Genomic DNA, 21,969 nt, shown 5'->3' on the forward strand with positions numbered 1-21,969 from the left:
ACAGTGGCTTCAGCAGTCAGTCCCAAAGACAACAGATGTATCAAGGATAGACCATTTATTAATTTCAACCATACTTTTAATTTTGGTCATCTCAAGACTTAAAAATTCCAACAAGATATGAAACATTTTTGGTCCTCAATAAAGTAAAGTATAAAACATGAGGGTCAACGTAATAATCTGTGCATGTATCCAGTTTTAAAATTCATTACAAAATACGATGTTTTTTATACAATCTAAAGCAGGCACCTTGTCAAGGGAAAACTAAAAACTTAAATCCAGAAAGTCTGGGCCCAAAGACACTGCACATTGAGACACAACACACTGTGGGTTTAGTCAGCACAGAGGAGAAACTGCCATCTGCAAACAAACATGGATCAATCTTTCAGTCTCTCACATTTTGATTCTCAAAATGAATGACTAGTTCAAGTATGTTCAAACAGCGACTGATTGCACTCCTTTAGAATATGGTCTCATCATCAACACAGCAGTGGTTTGAAATCGTTTACATGAGTACCTGTGAAGCGTAGATAAGCGTCCAATATTTAATGAATACAAAGATTCATATCATTCAACACGTTCCTGTGAAAAACATTTAAAGTCTTACAATGTTTCACATACAAACAAAAAATATGTTGACCAAAGATGCATAGTTTTCAGCTTAGAGTATGATGTACTGTAGTCCCATTTAACACAATTCAATCTTTCCCATAATATATAAAAATGTTTTTGGATCTATTTCCAGTTTAAAAGAAACATATTTTCTAGCATAAACAAATATTTGAAGAAAACGGTAACAAATCCTTTTGATCCATCTGTCTACATCTACAATCCCCCTCTATCAAGCCGCCTCTGAAATTACTAAATGAATCGTGTGTGGTTTAAGACTGATTATGAATAACCGTTTTAGAGTTTTGCAAATTCTCAAAATTATCACAGATTTCACCCAACAGAATAAAAATGAAATAAGAGGCTCCCCATTGTTTTGTCCCAGAATGAAAGAAACCCATGCTTCCCAGGTCGTATGAAATTTGGTGGGTGGACCTGGGGTGTGTCAGTCCAGTCTGAATCCAGTCTGGTTCCGTGTTTAGAGACGTTTTGCTCAGACGTCATCTTCCTCTTCTTCCTCCTCTTCCTCATAGTAGCGGTTCCTCTTGATCATCTCCTCCACCGTCAGCTCCCCCTCCCCCTCGCCCCCCTCCTCCTCCCCTTCCCAGAAGCCCACGTCCTGGGAGGAGCGATTGTGTTTGGGCTGCAGGGGCGGAGAAGGGGATGCTGGGATGTCTGGGGAGGCACTTTGGCATTTCAGAGAGGCCTCATTTTCTTCTTCCTCCTCCTCCTCCTCCTCTTCTGCTGCTGCTGCTGCTTTCTCTGTCTGTAGTTGCTCCTCTCTCTTCTCCTGCGCTTCTGGAAGACTCTCCACCTCCTCTTCTGAGCTGGTCTCTCCATTCACAGCCCTTGGTAGGATAGATGACTTCTTCTCCCTTTCCTCCTCCTCTTCTTTTACCCGCTCTCTCTGGGGCTGGGGCTCTGGTTCCTGTGGCCCAGGTGTGGGGCGGGTTTCCTCCAGTGAGCCTCTCCTGTCCAGCGTGGGCCTGAGGGGCTGGCGGGGCTCACGGGGGGCCAGGGCAGCAAGGGGACTGGGACTGACCGCCACTGAGAAGGGCCTACTGCGCTCCTTCAGAGAGGAGCTCCTCCTCAGGCTCTTCAGCTCCGCTCGATCTGTGCTCTGGGCTGACGACAGCGCCTCACCCTCTGGGGGCCATTTGGCTCTCCAGGGTCGGGCTACACCACCACCCTCCACAGCTGGACTGGCCCCCTGCGCCCCAGCCCCAGCCCCAGCCCCTGCCCCAGACTCACCCTCAGAGGGAGGGGGCCACGCGATTCTCAGCCTGCGGGTCTCAGCTGGTTTCTCTGCAGAGCTAGGTTTCTCACCAGAGCCTGTGTGGGTCTGGCCACGCGTCTCCAGAGAGGCAGCCAGGTCCGTCACCTTGGCCAGGGGAGACTCCTCCACGGTGGGGCTGGGTTGCTTGGCTGAGGTAGCCTCGGCTGGACGAGACACCACAGCTGTTTCTGCCCGCTGCTTTGGTCTCTCTACTGCACCGTCTTCCTCCTCCTCCTCTCCATCAGCCCGGCCTGTCCACAGCTCCTTGTGGGGCCGGTGGCCAAAGCCCTCATCATAGTTGCCTTTGGCCTTAAACAACTGGCTGAAGTGGGGCTTACAGTAGACGTTACCGTGCAGCGAGGCATAGTTCCCCAGACTACACAGCAGAGGGCAGCAAATAATCCAAAAAACATACTTTAGATACATGCAGCCACAAAGACACAATATACACCGAGTAATTACTTGACATTACACACATATGCACATACAATGAAATATTTGGGTTTCAAATCTGTGTGTAAAATGGCAACAGAATTGCAAACGATGATTGAGTGTCCTGACCTGAGCTTGGTGTTGCAGTGGATGCAGCGGAAGCAGGTAGTGTGGTAGACAACCTTGTTGGCCACCAGTCTCTCCAGTGGGTACACCGTCTTCAGGCACGCGATGCACGTCTCCCTCGCAGGCAGGCAGAATTTCTAAACATACAAATCACACAATCACACACACATACACACATTACACTTCCCATTCATACACTCCACATACATGTTTGTCAGAGCAGTAAAAGTGCTTATGGTGATGTCGGCTATGGAGGGGACTCACTCTGGCTGCCTTAGGAGGGTCACTATGGGCTGAGGACGGGGGAGTAGCCTTAGGGCTGGGTGTGTCCATAACATCCCCTGAAACAGACCAAACACATACACATGACTACAGACTCCATTTTGACTCAATAGCCAGTGGCATTGTTGAGCAGAGCAAACAAAACACTAAAAAGGAGCCAGGATTTTCACTGAAATTCTTGAGACGAACAGATGCCTTGACACAGAACAGTAACTCAGGGGAGCGACACAGTCAGGGCTCCACCCATTTCTGCCCTTTAACCCAGATTTATAGGGCCCAATCAGAGACGAGGGCAGCGTAGCGTCCCACTGGGTTGGGGTTCTGTCCCCTGCAAAGAGCTATATGGAAGACATCACGGGGGGGGGGGGGGGGGCAATGCTGTGACTCACCATTGGTCTCGGGTACAGAGACTTTTCTGCTGTTAGGCTCCAAGGCCAGGCCCTGGGAGAGAGAGAGCGAGAGAGAGTTTGTAATACCAGTAAAACAGAGTTTGTTCTTCTACCCACAGTACATAATCAAAATGTAGAAGTTTATTGTTAGAATTAATTCATGTTCAGGAACATGGTTCTTTTTAGGACACTTAGTTCCATCTTGTAGGAGTTGGATAACTTACTGCTCTAAGAGCTCAGCCTTTATTGGTTTACTGTGTATATCTGCTTAAATGCTGCTCCCCTATCCAATTCAATAATCTTGACAACCACTTTCGTAACCAAGTACGCTCTCCATCTCAGACTCACTGTATTAACTCTGTCCTACACACACAGTCATATCTATACACACACACACACACACCTATACTAGTGTACACTACACACACAGCTGAGGTGAGTTGAGGATACTGACCATTGCCACACCACTAGGGGGCACATTCTCCTTGTGATTTGCATTGAGGCTCCCCTCCGTCTCTGACTGACTAGCCTGTAGAAGAGAGAGGTTGATTAGAAGAGAACAACTACATGAGGTGCCAACCTAGAGGACAAGGGCAGAGGTGCCAACCTAGAGGACAAGGGCAGAGGTGCCAACCTAGAGGACAAGGGCAGAGGTGCCAACCTAGAGGACAAGGGCAAGGGACCTTTTAGTCCTCAGAGGAGGCTACACATGTATAGGGTGGGTATACATACTTACAACCTCTACAAATACATAGACAAACATAATGTCAAATAGATACTGCTTATATTCTTGGATTATGGTGAATGCAAATCAACAAGTAAAAACAGTATAGGACAACAACCACACACAAATAAATACATTGTGTGTCCACTCACAATGGGTTTGGGGCCCTGTTTGGTAATGGCTGCCTGGTACTTGGCCATCCTGTCCCTCAGGGAAGAGGTGTCAGGGGAGGACAACCCTGGGAGACAAAAATATACACAAACACGCACACACATACAAACGTTAACAGTTACCCATGATCATGGATCCGTGGACAGAAAATGCGAACTCAATGGAAATGGAAACACTCTGAACGTCTGACCTTCATAGCTATTGTATATTTTACATTGGTTGGCATTCTGCGGACAGCAAAGCAAGAATTTCGTTGTACAGGGAAACATGTTTTCTACTGTGCCAATGATAATAAACACTTTGAATCTAGATGCAGTGTGCCGAGTGTCTTGTGCTGTGTGTGTGTTTACCTCCCAATCGGTCCATGTCCTCTGAGGAGCTCCTGCGTAGTCCCGTCCTCGCCTGGATGAGAAGACAAGAGGTCATGACAGAGTCAGGGTTCAGTGGCTCAACTTCACTTCAACCACCCCAATTTCTCTCTGTTTTTGGATTATTTCTAAGGCACGATGAGCTTCCACTTCTCAGTAAGCTCCCCCATCATTGGTCACTGCTGACCACCCCCACAACTCCCCTCTGCCCCCTGTGGCAAACAGACCATTACTACCCCCCCCCCCCCTCCCCCCATGGATTGGCCATCCTTGTCCCTTGATTGGCCAATTTCTATCAAAGTGAGTTTCTGCATATCTTTTACATTACAATGAGACACTGTTGGTAATTTAAACAAACTCATTCATACAAACACAAACACACACCCTGGGAGTTGGTGCCATTTCCTACCACGCCTTGTTCTAATCAAATAAACATTTGCATCAGCTCCACATTGTCTCAACCTGTATGTGTGTGTGTGTGTGTGTGTGTGTGTACTACTGAGTGAGTCTACATTTTGGAGAGTTAAGGCATAGGTCTCTACAGTCAACATAGAGCAAACAAAAACAAATAACATGACATAGCTAAAACACTGACATACTTGCCACAACGGATATGTAGACCTTGTAATAAACCACATAATTACAATGCCAGATGGGAGAGTTGTGGAGAGTCCAAAACACTCATGCATATGCAGACGCACACACACACACACACACAAATCTTTAAACCAACACTGCCATGCGTGTGTACAGTATGCATGTGCACACACAGTGTTAATCCCCTAATGAGCTCAGGAGGTAGAGCCATTGTCAGACAGACCGGCTGTCTCTCCACTCCAGCCATGAAAGAGTCTACAATACACACACGCACGCACGCACGCACGCACACACACACACACACACACACACACACACACACACACACACACACACACACACACACACACACACACACACACACACACACACACACACACACACACACACACACACACACACACACACACCTTTGTCATTTCTTTGTTAACCTTGATTCCCTCCGCCTTTTGTCGTTGTTTGGACAGTATCCTCAGCTCCTCAGTTACAACCTCCTGTGTTTGTGTGTGTGTGTGTGTGTGTGTCCAGCCTCCACCTCCCTGATGAGTAAACCAGACGGCGAGGCTTAGCAGTAATCCTGGACACAGATGAGTGGAGGATGTATCTGGCCAATTAAAAGAGCTAGGCCCTTCTGGCACCTCCACTGTAACTCATCCTGGCGTAGATGCTGCCTGACTCAACCATCGCTGAACATGGACCCAGGACTGTACAGTACCTGGCACGGCACACCTCTAGACTCTCCTAGTGCTGTAACATAACAGGCTGGTAAACAAAACCACACTCCACCTAACCCAAGTTCTGGGTCTTCTATTTGTACATTTTTTGTTAATATTTTGCTTATATATTGTTGTTTTATGTCCTATGCACCAACCTCACCAAGTCAATTTCCTGTATGTGCAAATATACTTGGCCAAATAAAAGAATTCTGATTCTGATTCTGATTCTCCCAGTGTTAACCTGAGGTAAAATCACTCTTGGGTGGACATGTTGGTCGGGGTGTTGACAGAATGAGTCATTCCATACCGTTTTACATTGTAGTGTTAAAAACCACAGAGAGGTGATGTCATTTAATAATTCGCTCAATTCCTCAAATTACTCATACAAACATTATGCAAGGCCTCAGATGTCGATTCTGTTGTAAGAGTAAAAGGGCTGTTTTGAATAATAAGGGCTGTTTTGCTTCACGAGGAGAACAGGTAGAGACAGGACCACTTCATTCCACAGCAATCCAAACTCTGTGCCAAGAAACGTCATGTTTGGCTAATGGATCCAAACAAGAAGTAAGCAAAACTAAATCATATCAAATAGGTGGTATCTCCTATCTTGTCAAACAGGGATGACTGGATGGACTGGAAGAGAGACAGGGAGAGACAGGGGGAGAAAAGCACTACCCATAATGAGTATGTGGTGTTAGGCGGGAGAGGAAAGAAGACAAAGAAATACAGAGATTGTACGAAGAGCCGTAGACTTACAGTACATGTGTGGCTTTGTGTACGAGAGGAGGAAGGGTAATGAGAGAGAGGGGGAAACGGGAGAAAGACAGCTACAGAGGAGGAAGGGTAATGAGAGAGAGAGGGGGAAACGGGAGAAAGACAGCTACAGAGGAGGAAGGGTAATGAGAGAGAGAGGGGGAAACGGGAGAAAGACAGCTACAGAGGAGGAAGGGTAATGAGAGAGAGAGGGGGAAACGGGAGAAAGACAGCTACAGAGGAGGAAGGGTAATGAGAGAGAGGGGGAAACGGGAGAAAGACAGCTACAGAGGAGGAAGGGTAATATGAGAGAGAGGGGGAAACGGGAGAAAGACAGCTACAGAGGAGGAAGGGTAATATGAGAGAGAGGGGGAAACGGGAGAAAGACAGCTACAGAGGAGGAAGGGTAATGAGAGAGAGAGGGGGAAACGGGAGAAAGACAGCTACAGAGGAGGAAGGGTAATGAGAGAGAGAGGGGGAAACGGGAGAAAGACAGCTACAGAGGAGGAAGGGTAATGAGAGAGAGAGGGGGAAACGGGAGAAAGACAGCTACAGAGGAGGAAGGGTAATGAGAGAGAGAGGGGGAAACGGGAGAAAGACAGCTACAGAGGAGGAAGGGTAATGAGAGAGAGAGGGGGAAACGGGAGAAAGACAGCTACAGAGGAGGAAGGGTAATGAGAGAGAGAGGGGGAAACGGGAGAAAGACAGCTACAGAGGAGGAAGGGTAATGAGAGAGAGAGGGGGAAACGGGAGAAAGACAGCTACAGAGGAGGAAGGGTAATGAGAGAGAGAGGGGGAAACGGGAGAAAGACAGCTACAGAGGAGGAAGGGTAATGAGAGAGAGAGGGGGAAACGGGAGAAAGACAGCTACAGAGGAGGAAGGGTAATGAGAGAGAGAGGGGGAAACGGGAGAAAGACAGCTACAGAGGAGGAAGGGTAATGAGAGAGAGAGGGGGAAACGGGAGAAAGACAGCTACAGAGGAGGAAGGGTAATGAGAGAGAGAGGGGGAAACGGGAGAAAGACAGCTACAGAGGAGGAAGGGTAATGAGAGAGAGAGGGGGAAACGGGAGAAAGACAGCTACAGAGGAGGAAGGGTAATGAGAGAGAGAGGGGGAAACGGGAGAAAGACAGCTACAGAGGAGGAAGGGTAATGAGAGAGAGAGGGGGAAACGGGAGAAAGACAGCTACAGAGGAGGAAGGGTAATGAGAGAGAGAGGGGGAAACGGGAGAAAGACAGCTACAGAGGAGGAAGGGTAATGAGAGAGAGAGGGGGAAACGGGAGAAAGACAGCTACAGAGGAGGAAGGGTAATGAGAGAGAGAGGGGGAAACGGGAGAAAGACAGCTACAGAGGAGGAAGGGTAATGAGAGAGAGAGGGGGAAACGGGAGAAAGACAGCTACAGAGGAGGAAGGGTAATGAGAGAGAGAGGGGGAAACGGGAGAAAGACAGCTACAGAGGAGGAAGGGTAATGAGAGAGAGAGGGGGAAACGGGAGAAAGACAGCTACAGAGGAGGAAGGGTAATGAGAGAGAGAGGGGGAAACGGGAGAAAGACAGCTACAGAGGAGGAAGGGTAATGAGAGAGAGAGGGGGAAACGGGAGAAAGACAGCTACAGAGGAGGAAGGGTAATGAGAGAGAGAGGGGGAAACGGGAGAAAGACAACTACAGAGGAGGAAGGGTAATGAGAGAGAGGGGGAAACGGGAGAAAGACAACTACAGAGGAGGAAGGGTAATGAGAGAGAGGGGGAAACGGGAGAAAGACAGCTACAGAGGAGGAAGGGTAATGAGAGAGAGAGGGGGAAACGGGAGAAAGACAGCTACAGAGGAGGAAGGGTAATGAGAGAGAGAGGGGGAAACGGGAGAAAGACAGCTACAGAGGAGGAAGGGTAATGAGAGAGAGAGGGGGAAACGGGAGAAAGACAGCTACAGAGGAGGAAGGGTAATGAGAGAGAGAGGGGGAAACGGGAGAAAGACAGCTACAGAGGAGGAAGGGTAATGAGAGAGAGAGGGGGAAACGGGAGAAAGACAGCTACAGAGGAGGAAGGGTAATGAGAGAGAGAGGGGGAAACGGGAGAAAGACAGCTACAGAGGAGGAAGGGTAATGAGAGAGAGAGGGGGAAACGGGAGAAAGAGGAGGAGTGTGAAAGGAGGTAAGACAAAAGAGAAGTAGCGAGAGAGTGTTTGCAAAAGAGGAGGAAGTAGAGGTGATGAGAGAGGGAACAAGATGGAGTGAGAGAGCATTGTGAGGCGTGTGACGTGGGAGGGAGAGAAAGAAGCTGTGTGTTTTGCAGGAGCTGGGTTTTGTAGGCCTCCAGCGTTAGGGGGGTAAGGAGTGTGTGCATACCACTGCCATGACATCATCACTGCTGTAAGACAGCATCAGTGCACAGCAGACACAGAGCTACAGCTGGGACAAGGGGGGCACACAAATAAGTGTGTGTGTGAGAGAGAGTGAGGGGAAGGGATGAGTTTGTATGTATGTTTGTATGTATGTATGTATGTATGTATGTATGTATGTATGTATGTATGTTTGTTTGTATGTTTGTTTGTATGTATGTATGTATGTATGTATGTATGTATGTATGTATGTATGTAAGGCAGGGGTATAGAGTGTAACCTATGATCACACCCAGCCTGTGTACAGAGTCGGGTACGACATACTAAATACTTGTTTACTGCATGAGTATATATACACTTCACAATTGCATTTTTCAGAGTATGACATCCTGATCGTTCAAGCATACTAGATGGCCATTAAAACTCACCAAGCCTATTAAATAGTACCAAAGTATACGGTTTCAATTACAGCCCCTGCTGGCCCTGCTTCAGTCCTGGTCAGCTGGGTGTAGTCAGTGGAAACCGACGAGGATGGGGATGGGGGCTCAGAATGTAAGCCCAAGATGAATTGAGGTTAACCCCCAACTGACGTTGACCCCCCTCTTTCTAACCCTGGCAGTAATTCAGCAGCAGCCCAGTATTATGGCTGTCATGGCAGGAGTGACATCCCTTATGCAAGATGACTACAAGAACAACACCATCACTGTTCTCTGACCAGGCTCTCTGATGAGGCTCAGCCAGGGAGGACTTTCTGCGATATAAATGGCCGTGAACACACACACACTAAGGCGTGGCAAATTCACATGGTCTTAGTTGAACCTCTCAACCTCACTCTCCCAACTGGACCTTGCATCAGCAGTCTCTAAGCACACAAGACACACATGTAAAAACAGCCAAAACAAAAGTTTCTCTTGTCTTAGAGTGACACCCAAATGTGTTTACAAAACCTTTAAATTACACAGGAGAAAAAAGAGAGAGGAAACCACAAAAGAAGAAGCAGAAATGTACAGACAAAAGAGAAGAAATGGTGGGATGCTGAAAGTGGGGTGGCCGGCCTGAGAGGGTGAGTGGCGGGACACAGAGAGGAAGATAGAAAGAGAGGGGGGAGAGGGAGAGGTAAAAATCCAGAGGTGGGTCTTTGAAGAGAAAGACACAGAGGAATGCAAGTACATTCCTGACCCTGGGCTATTATGGGTGTGAGTGTGTGGGAGGGGGGGGGGGGGGGGGTAAAGGAGAGATGGGCAGTGTGGAGGATTGAGTTAAGTCAGGGAAAGATAGGTCTGGACAGGAAAGGAGGGGCGCAGTGAAAGGGGGGTTGAGTAGAGCAGTAATGGGTCTGAGAGGGACGGTTGTTAACATGCCCTCTAATGAGTGACTTATCTCTACTAATATCTGAGGAGCCCCAAGGAGAGCCTCTCTTTGAGTGTGTGTTTTTGCACTTCTCACATTATTCAACTAACCTTCCGCGAACACAGGTCAGAAAAACACTGAAAACTGAAACGCACCTCTACAGACTGCGTCTGTGTTGGTGCCAAGGGCTATGGTGTCACCAATCAGATGTCTCTATGAACGCTATGGTAACACCCATAAATGGCATTTCCTGGTTTCACTGCAACAATCCCATCAAGAATGTCTAGAATCCAGGTGTTAACTCAGCCTGCTCAGCGTCAAACGGCCCATCCCCTCCAAGCTAAACCTGATAAGAATCTCCTATAACGAGCACTGTTTCTTGACTATGTTATGAAAGCACCCTGTATAAATGTTTCATGCTGGCAAGGTGTCTTTGAGAAAGAGAGGAGATTGCTGACTCTGACGGTGGAACTGCTGCCCTTATGAACTTCTCCATTTCAGACTGAAATAAATGGTTAACCATCTGCATGTACGTCTGGGTGGCAAATGGTTGTTCTGTCTGTAGTTAGTGGTGTGCACCGAACTAGCGGTCCTTAGGGAGCCTTGGGAGGAACAGACAGGGTTTTCTAAAAGCATGAGTGCATCAGGTACTAAAGCATGTGACTGCTAGCATGACTACACTCCAAAGGAAGGCTACTGTCTGCTGTTTAACAAAAGGCCAAGAGTTCAGCTACCTCCCAGCTGGATACAGAGGACCAGCCCATTACACATATTCATGTGACTGATTACAGTATACAGCCACGACTGGACTATCTACAATGTACAATGTAGACAATGTAGATTCTACATACATGTTGACTATCTACATACATGTTGACTAGGACAAGCCGATAATCAGAGAGAAATAGAGATCAACAAAGAAGCAAGGGGAGGAACCTCCAAAATACTATTACCTGTGTAGATAAGTGTGTGTGTGTGTGTGTGTGCGTGTGTGTCTTACCTTGCCCATGGAGCCCTCTCCCTTCTCAAACATCATCTTCAGGCTGTTGAGTGGCACGCTGGGTTTCTCAAGGGGGCTACAGGGGCTGGTCACTGCCTTGTCTTCAGCCTGCATGAGACCTTCATCCTCCTCTCCCTCACTTTGTCTCCTTGTCTCCTTCCTCTCCATCCTTTTCTCCACTCCTCGCTCGGCCGCTTTCGCTGCTGCTGCTGGGGGGGGGTACTGGAAGCGGTTGGCTGTGCCTTGACCTCCCTGAGTGGCCAAGAGTCCAGGAGACTTGGCCGGGGGACGGTGTTCGGTGACGGGGTTAGGTTTAGGCACAGCTGGAGGGGTGAGGCGAGCGCGGGGCGGGGCGGCGGGCAGGGGGGTAGGTTTTTCCTGACGAGCGGGTCCGGTCTGCTCCCAGCGTTTCTTGAGGACACTCAGGCTCCCGGAGCGCAGGGTGGACGGCAGACTCTCGAATGTCTAGGAAAAAGAAGAAGAGAGGGGAGATTTAAATATGATCAACTCTGAAAACAGAAATGGAACGACTGAAGTCATTAACACCAAAAAACTGTTTATTTTCATCTTCCGACCATTTGCGATGACCAAACAAGCAGAGAGACACCAGACTGAGCCATTACCCACACACCAGTCATCACCAGCTGTCATAGATTAACATATTGTCCATTCAGAGTGAAACCTCCTTACATTAGAACAAGTTCCTGCATTCTACCAATGGATCATGCAAAGTATCAAGTCATCCTAATTCAAGCAACACAAACTGCAGTAGTTTGAAAGAGAGGTAAATGCAGGAAAAATCACAAGCTCATACATAATTCTGTCGACAGGAAAAAAAAAGTGATCTTGTCTTCACAAGGCCACACTGAGAAAAGATCTTTGTGGACAGCGGTTACTGACGTGGAAGAAAGACCGATTAGATGAGCAGCTGTTCTCAGAGTTGGCCCAGGAAAGATGAGCTGTTGTCAAGTAGTTGCTGAAGTCAGTGCAGGCAACCATCAGCAGCACACAAAGTGCCACAGAGGCAGGGAAAGTCTTGGCTCCAGGTGGAGAGAGCAGGACTGAACATGGAGACCTCTTTCTCAATCACATTCCATTCTGTGGCAACCTCACCTTTCCTGAGAACACAGGGAGGGTTCTCTCCACAACTCATCTATCCATGAAGAACCGTTTGAAAGAGGAACAGAGCTAACTAGCTAATGAACTAATAAAGTCATATTACATGGTGAACAGAGTGTTTCTTTCATGAAACGTCACTGGGCTACAGCTAAGTGAGCAGTGGGAGTTCAGTTCTACATAAAACATCTCGCCACATTAATGAGCAAGAAGATATAATCAAAATGGTATCAACCATAATACCAGCCTACAAGGCAGCCATCTACATTCAAAACTCATTAAAAAAAGAAACTACCTGGCTTTCCCCCTCAACATGAAGAGATGGTCAACAAGAGGCGGCAGTGGTTGTCCACGCCAACCTCTTAAGCCTGACTCAACTCTACTTCCTACTGTCATCTCAATGGCCACACTCCATAACCTAGCAACTCAAAGAAACCCAACCTGTAAGTCAACACATTTCATCAACAAAGGATTTGACAGAAATGACATCACACATGGAACAGGAGAAGAGAAGTAGAAGGCAGAACTCAGCGGAACAAGAGAGAGAAACCTAAAGCCGACAGAAAACTCACACTCACACACACACACACACACACACACACAATCACTCTCTTTGTGAGACCAGCTGGAGTAAAGGAAAAGGAGCAGACAATGAAAAGTTTGTTCCTTGCTTTTTGAAAAGAGAAGTGGAGAAACCTGTGCGAGCGAGGAGAGGAAAGGCGTAGCAGGGAGAGTCTTTTGGTTGGAGTCCTTCCCCAGGTCTGAGTGCTGAGACAGAGTGACAGAGCTCTCCCAGATGTTCGCAGTTAGAAAAGCTGTTTGCAGGAACTAGCCCACCCCCCATCAAGTCCAGGAGAGAGAGAGAGAGGGAGAAAAAAAAACTACCCAGGAAACCAGAAAGCAGGAAATGATACATTTGGGAAAAAGTTTAACTCTTCGATGACTGGGTCCTGTGTGTTTCACTTGCAGTTTTTTCACACTCTGAGTGAGGTTTAATTAAAAAAGAAACTTTAAACAGATGTGGTTATTTTTGTGTGTAAATGTGGCAGACACATGCATGGAAATTAAGGTGTTCAGTTACTGGTAATTGTATGTCATGGAGCTTCACTGCAAGCAAAGTAAAAGTCCTGTAATGTCGAATCATTGCATAACATCGGTGTACGTTGTACACAACCGTTGTGTACATCTCCTCAAAAGAGGATTTACTACTGCATTCTCATGGAGGGGTAGTCAAGTCATCAGTGTGAATTGTCTCTTTAAGACAACCTACACCTCCTTGTTTGACCCTTTGTCCTCAAGAAGACACTGCTATCTGCAACACATGATGGGTGTTCTCTTCAGCCTATTGAGCCATCTGGGTCAGAAACTGTCTTAGTCAGCTTCCTGCTAATTTCAGGCAGCACCAACATTGAACAAAACACACATGCACGTACGTGCACGTACGTGCACGCACACACACACACACACACACACACACACACACACACACACACACACACACACACACACACACACACACACACACACACACACAAACTGGGACTCACTCTGTTTCACTCATCAGTAGGCCAGTAGTGGAAGCCAGAAAGGAACAGCAGATACATTAATCACTGCATGTTTTTTACAGTCATAGTTCATAATGCTCCAAACTGGAAATCTGACAACTGTTTTCACCCCTTCCTACCCCAATAAAGTGATGTATGGCCCTACCTCTATGACACTAGTGTTGTGTCAAAACACAGACACACACACACACACACACACACACACACACATACACACACACTGATGCCTGCAGAGGGGTAGTTGAATAATGTGATAAGTGCAAAAGCACACTCTCAGAGCGAGGAACTGCACACACACACACACACACACACACACACACACACACACACACACACACACACACACACGAGCAGTAAGAACGGCAGACACACACACACACACACACAAGAGCAGTGTGTCTGTCAGAGTGACCATAAGTAAGGACCATGTGTATAAACAATGTTTGTCTCCAACAACTTGAGATTCTCTAGCTCTCCAAAACATCATCCAGCGTGATAACCCATGACAGGAACTTGCAGTCATTAAGACAACACAGTCACATGGTAAAACAAGCCCCTAAAAGTGTCCAACATGTTGGCCTTCCACACACATTCTGACAAGTAATTGAACAGACAATAGCTCATATGCGGCTCAAACTAAATCAAAAATCATTCTACTATGTGACAGTACAAGGCCCCATCGACGTGCCAAGCAACATCTAAGTATGTGCACCAAAAATGAGTGACAGCACTCCCATACAGAGCAATACCTCAATGGCAGACAGCCACTGATCCTAATGCATCATGTAGGTCCATTTCATGTGCATTCATCTTCAGAGCGAGTCTCTGAGCACATTTCCTTTGAACCATTACAAACGGCAGTATTACCTTATACTCCTGCATGACATTGGCCGATCACTCATTCCTTTATCAAGTCCAGCTCTGGCCCACAGACAAAGGCAACTAACTATCCCAACTGAAGAGGGAATTACCTAGGGATTAGACGGCTGGGGCAGGATTATGGGCCTGACTGCCTGCATCGTAATAAGTGGCCAATAAGTGGCAAAGCGGGCTCGCAATAGACTGTGTGTGTGTGTGTGTGTGTGTGTGTGTGTATGTGTGTGTGTGTCATTCCCTCTGGCAAGAGGACAATAATTAGTGTGGATGAGAAGGTAGATCTCTATGAAGGCCCTCTCAGAGAGAACTGATGGGAAGGTAGATCTCTATGAAGGCCCTCTCAGAGAGAACTGATGGGAAGGTAGATCTCTATGAAGGCCCTCTCAGAGAGAACTGATGGGAAGGTAGATCTCTATGAAGGCCCTCTCAGAGAGAACTGATGGGAAGGTAGATCTCTATGAAGGCCCTCTCAGAGAGAACTGATGAGAAGGTAGATCTCTATGAAGGCCCTCTCAGAGAGAACTGATGAGAAGGTAGATCTCTATGAAGGCCCTCTCAGAGAGAACTGATGGGAAGGTAGATCTCTATGAAGGCCCTCTCAGAGAGAACTGATGGGAAGGTAGATCTCTATGAAGGCCCTCTCAGAGAGAACTGATGAGAAGGTAGATCTCTATGAAGGCCCTCTCAGAGAGAACTGATGGGAAGGTAGATCTCTATGAAGGCCCTCTCAGAGAGAACTGATGGGAAGGTAGATCTCTATGAAGGCCCTCTCAGAGAGAACTGATGGGAAGGTAGATCTCTATGAAGGCCCTCTCAGAGAGAACTGATGGGAAGGTAGATCTCTATGAAGGCCCTCTCAGAGAGAACTGATGGGAAGGTAGATCTCTATGAAGGCCCTCTCAGAGAGAACTGATGTGAAGGTAGATCTCTATGAAGGCCCTCTCAGAGAGAACTGATGAGAAGGTAGATCTCTATGAAGGCCCTCTCAGTGAGAACTGATGTGAAGGTAGATCTCTATGAAGGCCCTCTCAGAGAGAACTGATGTGAAGGTAGATCTCTATGAAGGCCCTCTCAGAGAGAACTGATGGGAAGGTAGATCTCTATGAAGGCCCTCTCAGAGAGAACTGATGAGAAGGTAGATCTCTATGAAGGCCCTCTCAGAGAGAACTGATGTGAAGGTAGATCTCTATGAAGGCCCTCTCAGAGAGAACTGATGAGAATCAGACAGAGCCTTATGCTCCACAGGGAGAAGAAAGGATGTGAATATGAGAAGGAGAGGAGGGGACAAACCACTCAGGCATGAATGCTTCAGTCAGCATTATTTAGTTGACTAAAAATAGGGTGCCACAGAGATTCAGTCTTATCTAAGAGGGAGAAACAGTCTTATCAAAGAGGGCAGCTCCACAAGTGTATCATCTAGCCGGTGACTGTGTCTCTGATGTGATGTCACATCCTGTTTCTGGGCCTCCTGTGTTGTGAGATGAATGGAGACACTTACTGCTTTCTTCTTCTCTGCACTCGACTCCTCAGCAGCCTTCTGGTACCTGCAGGAGAGGAGAAGAGGAAAAACACTGACCTCTGCTGATCAAGGAACATTGTGCACAAACTTAACCAAAAGGCTTTTATGTGCATTAGACTAGACATAAGCATGTATTGAAATGATTAATCCATAATACCAAGAATATATGATCTTCTGTTGTTCTCTAAAGAACTTTGTCCACTGTTTTTCAAGGTTTTCTCCCTCCTAAAAGTATCCAGTATTGTGTTCTTCCAGAGTTTCATTCACTTGCATGTAACACAATTGCATTTACAGCTGATTTGAGAGTACTACTTGTTTTTGAGTGAACAAAGAACACCAATCACCCGTCTTTCCCCCTTCTCTACCAACAGTATGCAGTAACTAATTATCTCAGTCTATTGCCAATATGATAATGAAAGACACTGAACTGGAATATCAAGAATGAGATCAGGCAGCATACGCCCATGTAAGGTAGGCCTACGTAAGAAATAGGACAATGTTGATAGTACTGTATAAGTGGAATATGGCACCCAGTTACACAGTAACAACAGCATAATAAGAATGTGACTTTTGATCTTGAATTTTCACGGAGCATCTTACAGAGGGGTAAATATTAACAGGCAGAATGTGGGCATTGTCCATTTCTGTACAGAACTCAAACTCAAACCCACTGACAAGGGTGTTAGAGACAGCAAGCAAAACTGTCCCCCTCAATAATTAAATAATTATTTTGCTGCAGGAATTCTTTTTGGAAAAAACAGTTTCGTTTTTTTATTTTGAAAGACTTCCTTACTGCTAATGTCAGCCTCAGCATCATCATTAGCCTACTCACCGCACTGGGTAAAGTTATTGTCGGCAACAATAAACAGTAAATATAAGTAAAAAGTGAATCAATGTGAATAAACTTTGAGTTGCTAAATGTGTTTTTTCCTCTGACACAGACTTCACTGACTACACACTGGAGCACCATAGACCATATATAGGTAGGTTTGGTAGATAAGTTTGGGACTCGTGGGCCCTTTCTCAATTGTTAGAAACTATACAAACTTGGTAGTGAGCTTGGAGTTGTGGGGACATTTCTTACTTGGAGAAGCGCTCTGCAATGGCGTTGCTTTTCCCTCGGCCGCTGACCAATGACATCTCCCTTGCGGTGACACGTACTGACTGTGACGCCCATGACTTCCGGCTGAACGGACCGCCTTCCATCTCTACCTCCTACTGGAATACAAACACACAAACACCTTTGTTAAGGATTGCATTACAAATGTAGACAATTCAAATCTTTGACTATATGCATCACCTGTTGTACATGAAATCTACATAAATAGAAGTCACACAATTCAGCCACTGTGTGTTATACGGTTAGCTAGGAGACCAAGAGTTCTAGAACCCACATACACTATTGGACGACTACACTGGTCAGAGAGCACACATTGTACAGTGACATCATAAAACCCTTTGTACATACGGACAAACTCACTATATTGCTAATAATAAGCCGACATTAATCATCCATCAATCAGAAACATTTTCAGTTCATAGATAAGAAAGGGTAAGACGTGCACAGTAAATCATTAACCTTACAGACAATTCATGTCAGTTGGAAGACACACATCAATGTCTATTATCGTGCCAGGTGTAATGTAGTGTTTATGCCTTAAAAAATAGTGTATTATCCAATAATGTCTTTGCTGGGTTTCTAGTTTATTTCACACAGATCCCTCCCAACAGGGCTGACAGCCCAGTAATAAGCAGAGTGACAAGAGTCAGGTTCAATGACCACACTGTCTCTGTACAAAGAGAGACTGTCAGTCCCCCCCCCTCCCCATGAGGTCATTGATCTGTATGCCACCTGCTCTCTGTCTGGGAACCCGCCTTAGAGATGTCACCTACCTACCCTACCCTGGTACCATGAGCTTACACACACGCACGCACGCACGCACACGGTATAATTTTAGGAGTGAGCAGACACACACTCTGCCATCAAGATAAAGCGGGCAAGTTCAGACTCACACAAGTACACAAAACATCAGCAGCAATGCTGTCATTGTGTGAATTAGAGCATAACATCATCTGGCTGCAGACAGGGGTCTGTTCTGAATAGATAAGTGGTAGTGGGGTACATTTAATCATTCGTTGCTGTTCAAAAGCAACAATTACAGTAGGCTGGGGTAAACAACATACAGAACATCCACATGCCTAAAATGTACATACAGAACAGTACAAAGGCAATAGTTGCTATAGATACTGTGCTTTCTAACAGACAGTTTCAGACAGCTGATAAACCTCTAAAACAGTCATTTGTCTGGAAGGGAGGGACTCTCCTGAACACCAAGAAATCATTTGTTAGACTATACAGGGGCTCACCTTTGGTACATGTTATGCCTATTTGTACAAGTCATTTGCAGATAAATTAATATCAATAACACCAGAAGGGCGTAACAACAATGGCATTTTCTTGCTATCTGGGCCTTTTCATTGAGGCGTACCTGACTGGTATTACATCACCATAACCCAGCAAAGACACACGCAATCCACAAAGAACTTTGAACAGACTTGAACACACACAACCAATTACACACACACACACACACACACACACACACACACACACACACACACACACACACACACACACACACACCAGGAGCATGCGCACTTGTCAGATAATCAAAATGAAAAATCCGAAAGAATCTTCAACATTTCCTGTCCACAAACCATGAGATCCAAGAAAATACTCCAAGCCACTGAGATATCTGCCAAGTTCCCAGTGAGAGAGACAGCACATTAACTTCTCATAAAGACAGTATTTAACATGGCCACATGGACGCTTTTAGACTTGGCCTCACATTGCTTTCATATTTCACTGAGAAAACAGGCCAAAGCTTAGACCTTGGCTTATGAAGTGTATATTGGTTGAAAGCCGGTGCAACTTAGAGGTATGTGTTCAGTGGAAAATGGGATAAAGTGTAATGGACATGCGTGTGTGTGTGTGTGTGTGTGTGTGTGTGTGTGTGTGTGTGTGTGTTGCAGTGGTAATGCATCATTTTTGTGTGTATCAGAACAGAGACAGACTTGAGCCATTCCTTAAAGCCGCCTCTCCAAGTTAGAGGAAGCAGGAACAGTAACGCATACTGAGCTGGGGTGTTAATATCTATAACCTATACAGGGCAAGGAACATACGAGGCAAGGAACATACGAGGCAAGGAACATACAAGGCAAGGAACATACGAGGCAAGGAACATACACCTTTTTTTCCCCCACAAAATGAAACAAGTACAAAATGCCTTTTGACTCATTCTGAGGTCCAGCCTCACCTGAGGCAAACCTATCAGGTTTCATTCAACTAGATTGCCGGATGTGAAGTATCTATAGCACAGAATGACCTTCGAACCTTCACGTTCCCCTATGTTCTCCCTAGCAACTCGGTATCCACAACAAACCCTGATAAGACACATTATAAGTGATAGGTCTGCGTTGCTCACCACATTTCATCAGGAAACTCCCACCTGATCCCTTAACTAATTACAACAATATATGGGCCAACTTCATGGTGCTGAATGTAAGAAGTGTCAGTCATATTGGAATAACTAAATGTAAGGATCACATGTCTGCCACAATATCTGCCAATGTCATAGCATTCATATACCGTACAGTATGACAGCATGTTTTTTTTTTTTTTTACAATAACCTTTGCTACTGTATCTCTAAAAACCTCCAAAAGTACTTTTGGAAGTCTGGAAAAAAGGCAAACTGAAATGCATTCTAAAATACATGAGAAACCTCAACACTAAAGATCATTTTGCCTGGGATGAACAAAGGCTCATTAAACACCAAGTCATTAACAGAGCTGGTTCAGTCAGAAACAAGCACAGGCTTCTCCTTCACAGTTGACTCGGCACATCAACTGAAGGCAGGTGATCAGGTGTCACAAAGCCATCAAACTCCATTTAACCCTGTGGTTTCAGACAGCACAAAGTGAAAAGTCAGATTCAAGAAACATGTTGAGCTAACACTGCAGGCATGTGCTATTATTGTTAGAAAAACACACACACACACAAACAGGAATGTTAACTTCATACTTCAGAAGAGTAACCTTGACGTACTGTACATCTAGACAGGAAACTCACCTTTTTTAGGTTCTAGTTTTTCAAGTTTGTCCTCGAGTTAGAGTTTTAGTTACTATTTCATTGCATTCCGCAGTTTCAGTTCTGCCTTTACTTTCAACACTTCCAATGTGTCTCACTGCTCTGGTAAATCCTTGCGATACCTGATACTGTGTGTGTGTGAGAGAGAGAGTTTCATGGGTGGAGTGAGGAGAAAGGTGTCTTGGGAGTGGAGGAAGTTGGTCATGTGATTACCTGCACCAATGACCTTAGGCATTGCATTTCACCTGTCAGGTTCATTGTGTGTGTGTGTGTGTGTGTGTGTGTGTGTGTGTGTGTGTGTGTGTGTGTGTGTGTAATTTCCTGGAAGTGCATAACTCCCTAATCTACAGTTTTAAAATAAAAATGAAAATGAAAAAATGAAAAACTATTACCTAAACTGTGCAATGCCAATTTGATCCCTTCATGAGGATGGTAGAGAAAGAAGGGTGGGGGTGGGGGGGGGGGGGGGGGTCGGAGGGGAGTAACGAACAGAGAAGCTCAAGTTTCTCTAGTCTGTACTGTTTGAAAGGGGACCTGGAGACACTGAGACGTCCCCAGGGGCCTACAGGGTGCTGCAGCGGGGAGCAGGCTCTGTCAATACTCTACACATTCCTGCCTTAGTGGTAGTCTAACCAGGCTACCGACCCTTCCCTGACACCTGGAGGCACACAAGCACACACATGCTCACTTGAACACACACAAACGTGCGCGCACACACACACACACACACACACACACACACACACACACACACACACACACACACACACCTAATTCCAAGGAGTTATAGATTTGTCAAGAATCTATAATGAGCCAAGTAGCAGATCAATGTATCCCAGTGAGTCATCACTGGGACATCATCACCACCTGCCTGCTTTTTGGTCTATCCTTTCTTTTCAGAGAGAGAGGAGGATGAAAAGGCGACATGGTCTGGCAGCGTTTTTTAACACTCAGCTGTGTCATTTCCAAGAAGGCTGCGAACTGCATAAATAGTGCCGTTAGCGGAGCATAGACCTGCATTCAAATGGCATATTCAAACGGACGCACAGTGCGGTCAAGGTACAAAGATGGACAGTTGGCATTGTGTGCTGGATGACTGCTGGCACTGAGGTGAATACCAAACTAGGCTCCTCATTTCCCCAGGGACTGCCACTGAATACCCACCTCGTAACACCCAGGAGGGGCTTGAATAAAATACAGTCTAGCTGTCAGACCAACAATGAGGAGGCCTAACCTACTTAGAAGTGGAATTCAAGAGAATGACTGTGGTACTGTACATCAGCTACGTTTTAAGTGTAGAATTGCAAGGCCTTATCAATTTGATGTTTTAAATCCCCCCAAAAAACAGCAGGAAGACAGAATGAGGACATTACTCACTATTGCCAATATATACAAGAATAACTCAAGGCGAACTTGATTTAACATCAATTACCCATTACCTTGATAAAAGTGTTTAGCGTATAACTAGAGCGCAACATTTGGACGCAACACAAGTAAAATGTACGTCAACCAACACCTGTTAACTGACCAGGAATCGCTAGAAGTAGCCTATGTCGATACTGACAATTCATCATGTTAAACTCCACATAGCCTACCCAAAACGCCCATCTTTACGATA

General features: G+C 46.0%; 1 protein-coding gene across 2 annotated transcripts; it reads right to left on the reverse strand.

Annotated features, from left to right (window-relative positions):
• Window positions 1-40: 40 nt before the first annotated feature.
• Window positions 41-20,479, reverse strand: LOC310802890 (LIM domain and actin-binding protein 1-like). 2 transcript variants are annotated; one of them, XM_083667490.1, is made up of 11 exons: window positions 20,334-20,479; window positions 17,288-17,418; window positions 16,183-16,228; window positions 11,128-11,592; window positions 4,357-4,408; window positions 3,988-4,073; window positions 3,566-3,640; window positions 3,112-3,163; window positions 2,705-2,781; window positions 2,444-2,577; window positions 41-2,258 (listed from the first exon to the last, which is right to left on the reverse strand). In XM_083667490.1, the coding sequence occupies exons 2-11, from the start codon at window positions 17,407-17,409 to the stop codon at window positions 1,100-1,102; spliced, it is 2,268 nt and encodes a 755-aa protein (XP_083523616.1). In that variant the 5' UTR covers window positions 17,410-17,418; window positions 20,334-20,479; the 3' UTR covers window positions 41-1,099. The 2 variants fall into 2 exon arrangements, with proteins under 2 accessions (XP_083523616.1, XP_083523615.1); XM_083667489.1 differs by having other exon boundaries at window positions 17,288-17,421.
• Window positions 20,480-21,969: the final 1,490 nt, after the last annotated feature.

The sequence above is a fragment of the Argentina silus genome (assembly GCF_951799395.1).
Source record: "Argentina silus genome assembly, chromosome: 4".
Classification (NCBI taxonomy): domain Eukaryota; kingdom Metazoa; phylum Chordata; class Actinopteri; order Argentiniformes; family Argentinidae; genus Argentina; species Argentina silus.